This window comes from Sprattus sprattus (assembly GCF_963457725.1).
Source record: "Sprattus sprattus genome assembly, chromosome: 1".
Taxonomy (NCBI): Eukaryota; Metazoa; Chordata; class Actinopteri; order Clupeiformes; family Clupeidae; genus Sprattus; species Sprattus sprattus.
In genome coordinates, this window is record NC_137920.1 from 12,844,713 (window position 1) to 12,852,973 (window position 8,261).

Genomic DNA, 8,261 nt, shown 5'->3' on the forward strand with positions numbered 1-8,261 from the left:
TTTATGGGATTCAGGTCTCGAAATTGGGCTGGCAATGACAGGGTCCTGATCTGGTGGTACTCCATCCACACCTTTACTGGCCTGGCTGTGTGGCATGGAGCATTGCCCTGCTGGAAAAAACACTTCTCAGAGTTGGGGAACATTGTCAGAGCAAAAGGAAGCAAGTTTTTTTTTTCCGGGACAACGTTGTACTTTGCCTGGCTGAGGTTTGTAAAAGACCATAAGGATTGAACCAAAGCTGACTGGAGGTCCCTAAGTTTGTCTTCTCTGATGCCCAATTTCGAGACCTGAATCCCATAAAAAAAACTCTGAAATGTGATCAAGAGGAAAATGGATGGTCACAAGCCATGAAAAGAAGCCGAGCTGCTTGAATTCTTGCGCCAGGAGTAGCATAAAGTCACCCGACGGCAATGTGAAAGACTGGTGGAGAGCATGCCAAGACACATGAAAGTTGTGATTTTAAATCAAGGTTATTCCACCAAATATTGATTTCTGAACTCTTCCTAAGTTAAAGCATTAGTATTGTGTAGTTTAAAAATGAATATGAGCTTGTTTTCTTTGCATTATTCGAGATCTGAAGACACTGCATCATTTTTGCTATTTTGACCAATTGTCATTTTTCTGCAAATAAATGATCTAAATGACAATATTTTTATTTGAAATTTGGTAGGAATGTTGCCAGTAGGTTATAGAATAAAACAAAAATGTACATTTTACTTTAACACATACCAATAAATAGTAAAACCAGAGAAACTGATAATTTTGAAGTGGTCTCTTAATTTTTTCCGCGGCTGTATATATATATATATACACACAGTCATGGACAAAAATGTTGGCACCCCTGCAGTTCTGTCAGATAATGCACCACTACTCCCAGAAAAGTGTTGCAATTACAAATGCTTTTGTATTCATATGTTTATTTACTTAGTTTGCATTGGAAAAACACAAAAAAATCTGAGAAATAATGCCAAATCTGACTTTATTCCTCATAAAACTCAAAAAAGGGCCGGACAAAATTATTATAACCCACATATTCAATTCAGAAAATGTACAAAATACGCAGAAATATAATATCATTTTCATAGTATCATCAAATCAGTGGTGTATGAACAGAATACACATATCACATGTGTATGAATAGGAGTGGGTGACTCCTGTGTTCCTGCAGCATGGAAAGGTCATGTGATCTGGCACAGGGACACTGAGGAGTCATGCCAAACCCCAAACCCTGGATAGAGGGGCTCAGTGAATGTGGAGTGGAACGTGTGCAGGTGGATGAGTGTGTCAGAGGAGACGCTGTAGAAGGACAGAGTACCAGCCGACCAGTCCAGGTACACTCCTACTCTTCTGGAGCCGGAGGTGGGGGCAGGTATGTCAGTGTCTTCATTATTGTGTCTGGCCAAGTAACTGCCAGAGTATGTGTGAGGAGAGCACTCCAGACTCCAGGACTTGTCATTATGTCCAAGCAGGCAGTCATCACCCATCCCCCCTTTCCTCTGGATGCTTTTATACGCCACAGCTATATAAGCCCCCCTCCCTTTCCACTCAGCCTCCCAGTAGCAGCGTCCAGACAGACCCTCTCTACACAACACCTGATCCCACAAGACAAATCTCTCTGGGTGGTCAGGATACCGCTGATCCTCTTTCACACGTGTCACCTTTCTGTTCCCCTCAGAGAGAGAGAGATTTCTCCCTGCTGTGTTTGGGTCCAGTGTGAGCTCACAGGCATCTGCAGACATGAAGAGGAGAGAATAACATCATCAGAAAAGACAGCTGCTGCTGACTAATCTCCACACACACACACACACACACACACACACACACACACATACATACATACACACACACACACTTACACACACACAAATATACTCACGCACAAACACATATACGCACAAACACATATACACACAACACACACACATACTCTCTATTTCACATTCCAGACACAGCACAACAATACACATACACACAACTTCATATTCTTATCACAAAACACACCTACATATTTAAAACACAACTCAACAGTACATACAAACACTCACACACACACTACTATAGACTCCAAACAGAGCACACACACACACACACACATACACACACACACACACACACACACACACATTACACAATAACTATACCTAACACAAGCACACACACTGTCAAAGGGTTAAGTGCTGACGGTCTTAAGGCACAAAAAGGCAGCATGGAGACAAAAAAAATCAGTGGCCTGCAATGTATTCACCCACCACACACACACACACACACACACACTACTTCACACTCCAAACAGAGCACACACACACACACACACACACACACACACACACACACACACACACACACACACACACAAACACGCACACACACACACACACATCCATTGGTGTGCATCATTGTGCAGTGTGCAGTGGTAACAGCTACAACAGGCATACCACTGTCTGTGAATGATCCCAAATCATACAGTTACTGAATTAACCATTAAGACTTACATCTCAGCAAACGTGGTCGAGCTCTGCTTACTGAAGCATGGGCAGTTCTGTAACAGAAACACACGGTCACATATAAACTCTTCTAAAGTCAGATAAGATCTGCCATTTTTTTTACTTGAATAGTTCATTGTTGCTACATGAACTAAATGATAATTTAAAGAAACATGAATATGTATTACTGTAAGAGGGATGTTATATCTGATAAATCTAATTAAAATGGCTATAGGAGCAATGGGGGGTGCTCTTAGTTGAATTATGTGAAGGAAGGCGGTCAGGTTAAGACGGACCTTGACCTTTGACACCAGAGAAACAAGGACAAAGGAACTAAGGAATCAGGAAGATGAAGAGTAAATATAGTTCTTTATGCCTATTTTGCCTATTTCTTGCCTAATTGGGACTAGTTTTTATCTTTACCAACTGCCTATTTATGAAGTGACCTACATCTAAATTGATAAAGTCTCTTTCTACACATAATGATATAAAACAATATCTGCACCAAGGCAACTTCAAGTTCCAGAGGGTATTGTAGTACGGCTGGGCACTTAAGCAAATTTAAATTTATGTTATGATTTTGGCTTCCAACAATTACGAAAAACAACATAATAGAGTATTTTGCAACATTATGTGTCTTTGAGCAAGTTTGTGTTTGAGTTAGTGAATTCATGCTTTCTGTACTCACCCTGCATTGATCTGTGTTGAAGTGCTGCTCATGTTTCCAGGATCATCCATGTCCTGGTCATTCTTCATGGTCACACAGCTGTGTAGGGTCAGACTCTGGTCTGAGTATCTTACTCTGACCTGCAGCATCCTTCACCTCATTTCAGTGGTCTCACTGCGCCAGAACAGCAGAAAAAAAGTAATACAGAATTAGTTAATAAACTCAAATGACATTAAAGCCCTGTATAATCCACATATATATTGTGGTAATTTACTAGAGGGGTGTTTTAGCTAGTTTAAAGCAAGTAAAACAATAGATTGAAAAAGGCTAAATATCACTTTATACTCTACGCTACTCACCTCCTTTTAAAATGGGATTTGAATAAGTAGGGCTAACTGTTAATACATAACTGACTTCAGCAAAGCCCTACACAGAGAAACGCTGTGGTGATTCCTGGTCCTATTTTCATCAATAACCCCTATATGCAAATAGGGGTAAATATGGTATGGTAAATAATAATGTTTTCCTTCTACTAGGATACACTTGCAAGTTACATTAGGCTTCATCCATTGTTCAGTACAGACAATATATTTTTTCATGGCCTTCTTGTTGGACTTTATAATGATGTTTAACACTAATGCAAAATGGCCAAGAGGTGTTGCTGTTGCATTGGTTTACCACCATAGAATTATAATTCTGTGGTTTCATATGTTTTGACATATTATAATAAGGAAAAATGGACATCCATGTATGAAAGATTGGAAAAAGTGTAGATTAATATCAAACTCTGGACCTTCCTACACTACACAAAAATAAAAAGATGAGCTGGTAAAAGGGAGGTTTGAAGGAACCGTTTGCCTGACCTGACTGGCCTTTGAACCTTAGTCTACCAGAACGAGTCACACATTCAAAGACACCTAAATGTCAAACAGGATTAATGAAGAGCTCTTAGTTTTCTCATTACTAAACACAGCAGCAGGTAATACTATGTTCAGGAGACTGTCAGTTTAGCCCAACCAACTCTTTACAAGAAAATAGACTTGAAAACCCATACATTGCAAAAGATTTATCTCCAGCTGAACAATTTTGATATGCAGCAATGCAATTGTCAGGTACATGTCATTGTGGTCCACTAGAACTAATACACAGATACAGTAGTACATATGACTTCTGTCTTATCACCAAAGGTGTTTGGAAACAGCAATCATGCCAACTGCCAGAGCATGAGAATGATTAACAGAGTCATGTGACTAGATGCATGAAGAAGGGTGACCATTATTCTGGTAAATATTAACGTAATTATTCACAGACAAAAGTAGACTAGCAAATACACTGGGCCCTAATTTCGTAGGGCAATGATCTCAGCAGTTTTCATGCAGCAGTGACTGCCCAGTGAGAACAGGCAGGGAGGGTTAGCACCTCATGACCTTTGAACTCACAGGCAGAATATGCTGATAAGAGAGACTACATGAGTCACCATGCTGATCTGGAGTCAGCCTGTCTCCTCTGGTACTACCAGATAAACTCCCACAGACACACAGCACTGACCTCAGCACACTATGTGGCCCCTAAACAGCCCTGATTTAGCTATGGGGACAGGCTTAACCATAAGGGTCTCGGTGACCACAGGATAAACCTCAACCCTCTTCTCTACCTCTATCATTTCTCACTTGGTATAAACAATTAATGAAAATCTGATAGATTCCAGACACCATGTTTAGAGTCACCAGGACATGAGGACAGACATGTTACAGTATGGGGTCACATGACAGGGGACAGGCAGGATATCAGCACAAGGACAATATTATGAAACTATTCATAGTGAAGCCTAGTCTACTTTAAAATCTACGAGACCATCAGGTACTGTGTCTATTAATATTCCTTAAAAATCCTCTAGACAGCACTCATAGAACGTTTGTTTATATGCCTGACAATCAAGATCAATAATCAAATTTAGATATATTTTTCATTTTCACCCTCGACCCTTATCCACTTTAACTTAACAACAAAACGAGTAAATGCACGTACCTTGAGATCAGTGTAGCCACCTAAGACTTATTCCACCTGTACTGGTTCTGTGAACTTTGTGTTTCTGTACAAGCCGTTATAAAATGTTTATAGCTTAGATACCATCGGAACACCCTCCTTCAGCCTTGAGTTCATTTCCTTAAAGAAACAGTAACATGGTTTAGGTGCTGTAAGTGTTTGGGGCTGAAACTTTGGGTATTCAGCTCAGGGTGCAGACATTGTTCAGGGTGTTAATTTAATACATGTTTACACTCACAGTAACACCAAACCCAGCAATCAACACAGGCACCATTGATAACTGTCTGAAAAGGCCATCAGAGGGTGAATGTCACCCAGGCTGATCTGGAGTCAGTCTTTCACCTCTAGTGTCATCAGATGAACTCCTACAGGCTGATCTGGAGTCAGTCCCTCACCTCTAGTGTCATCAGATGAACCCCTACAGGCTGATCTAGAGTCAGTCCCTCACCTCTAGTGTCTTCAGATGAACTCCTACAGGCTGATCTGGAGTCAGTCCCTCACCTCTAGTGTCTTCAGATGAACTCCTACATGCTGATCTGGAGTCAGTCCCTCAAATCACAGTATTTACACAGTCGCAGGCACGTGCACAGACACTTTGGGGGGCAGGTGCTCAAACCAAAAAAAAGGGCACCCATCGCCAAAATTATTTATAAAATTAAAAATAATAATAATAAATAAATATATAAAAAACACAGTAGGATATTTTCTCCCTCATTTGTTTTACATGTGATGGCCTGATCCAAGATAAAAGGAAGCTGCTACCCTGAGCTGCTTGCTGCAGTTCCCTTTCCTGCTTTTTTAGTCTCTCTTTTCTTGGCATTATGCTGCAAATGTTGTAAATGAAATAAATCAATGCTGTGCATAATAATGAAGAACAAGAATGACTTACATAATCTCTATAGAGCTGACAACACAGTACACTAGGGCTGCAACGATTACTCGAGTTACTCGAGTAACTCGATTACAAAAAATGATCGAGGATTTTTTTTTGCCTCGAGGGTTCGTTTAGTTCATATCATGCTCTGGTGTCACCATTTCATACGGACTTTTATTATTGACACGCGCGCGCATTCAAAGATTTACGGTCTCTGTAGACTGCAGCTCCGTCAGTCTAGGTTTCAGTATGGTAGTGACCAGTTAAGTTAAGCACACAAGATTCACATACACGTAGAACAATAATGATGTAAGCACTCAAAACTTATTTGTCACAGTATGGTGAAGTACTATTTTAGGCATTGTGTGCCTACCTTATGATTGTACGAAGTTTCATGAAGTGCAGGGTACGTTATAGTAACGATAGCGGGCTAAGCGGAAATTTTGCTATGTTCTGCTCTTATGTTGATTCGATGTAGTAAGGATGGGTTCATCCTTATAAGTTTATATTTCGACTCTTTAATGTATTATGGATGATATCATGTTGCCTAGTTTGTCCACTATCTATTAATATTAGTTGTGTTATTGTTATCATGTAGCAATAACTCATGTTAATGTAATTCAGTGCAGTGCCGATTTGCCCAGGCTATTCTCATTGAACACACATATTGTATGATGGTACGCATTGTCATGTAATGGAAATTGATGAATTAAATTGAGATAAAAAATACTGCTTTGATAATCGTGGGTGTTCTAACAGTCACTGCCCGAGCGATACAACCAAGCAACCTAGAACCAGCAAATACAGTTCTTTAACTCATTAACGTTAACAGTTCACCATGCGGAGCCACTTCAATGTAACGTAAATGTTGACGCTAGCTGATTTACGATTGCTAGATACTATGGACACAAGCGTAAGTTTGAATTTACGGTGTGTGAGGTTATTTGCGGTCACATACACACAGCTGCTGAGTTTTGACCCAATTGTTGGATTAAAAAATGTTTTCTTTTGTCAGGAATAACAGCCAATTGCTTGTTATAACTAAATTATTTCAGGCTGCAACTGTCCCTAAACCCAATGTACTGGTAGCCTACATTGTCTCTATAATGCTCGCATGGTGTTTCCATGGCAGCAGTCTAAAGTTTGCAACGCAAACCAGTGAGCAGCATTTATCATAGCAAGCACACACAGAAACACACACGAACATTACTTCCAAAACAGCACTATAATGCTTACAATTTGAATGCAATGGGGTTAGTTACTTGACATTTTGGAGGTTTTGATAACGCTATCGCGGCAACTGCGCGATGCTAGTCGGTCAGATACGTTAGCATGGCGGCTACGTTAGCATGGCGGCTAATAATGCGAGTCACTATTGACATGACGTTGTTGAAAACGCAAAATTACTTTAATCCGATTACTCGATTAATCGATGAATTCTTGATAGAATACTCTATTACAAAAATATTCGATAGTTGCAGCCCTACAGTACACACACATTGTTTTACTGTTTTCAGACAGAATTGAAGCATAAGCAACATTACGCTACAAATATACCACAATATACCTCACCAGAACATAGACGCACCAGACTGTCATGTAGCTCAACTAAAGACCTACCTTTCATTTAATTTATTACGATTTTAAATTAAACAAAACTAGTGAACTTATTTGTAGAATAGTAAAGCTGCCTTTAAATGCTCTGCCTGCCTGTCTGTTTGTCTGTCTGCCTGCCTGTTTCTCTCTCCCTCTCTCTCTTCATTAAACATGACACACGTCAGTAAACAGCGTGACAAGGATTTGAAAAAAAATAAAAATAAAATTATGGAAACGTCGGACCAGTTGCAACGTAATGTTTTCAGCAGGGCTAATGTGGTGGTTAGTTTATTACCAAACAACATCAGGGGATTGCACAAACACCGTCATTGCCTGTTTGTCTGATGCTGCAAAACACATTCTGGTATCAAAACACATTCTGGGGAAATGATGACAGAGAGAGTAATTGTTATTCTGAAATATTGATGAATGAAGCATTTTTTACTTCCTTAGTCATGTATTTGTGTCAACAATTTGGAGTGTATTTTTCTGTTTCAGTCTGCTCACAAATCTTTCTCTCTCCCCCCATCTCCTGGTGGTCGCCATCACCCACATTAACATGCAGAAGGCTGCCGCTAAGAGTGAGGAGATGGAG

General features: G+C 40.0%; 1 protein-coding gene across 1 annotated transcript in view; it reads right to left on the bottom strand.

The window, feature by feature from the left end:
• Positions 1-1,178: 1,178 nt before the first annotated feature.
• Positions 1,179-8,261, bottom strand: part of LOC308367435 (uncharacterized protein) — a gene marked incomplete at both ends in the record, with an annotated part of 41,410 nt that continues 34,327 nt past the window's right edge. Inside the window, one exon of the mRNA XM_080841344.1 lies at positions 1,179-1,729. Within this exon, the coding sequence (XP_080697470.1) occupies positions 1,179-1,729 (551 nt within the window). The remainder of the gene's footprint in view (positions 1,730-8,261) is intronic.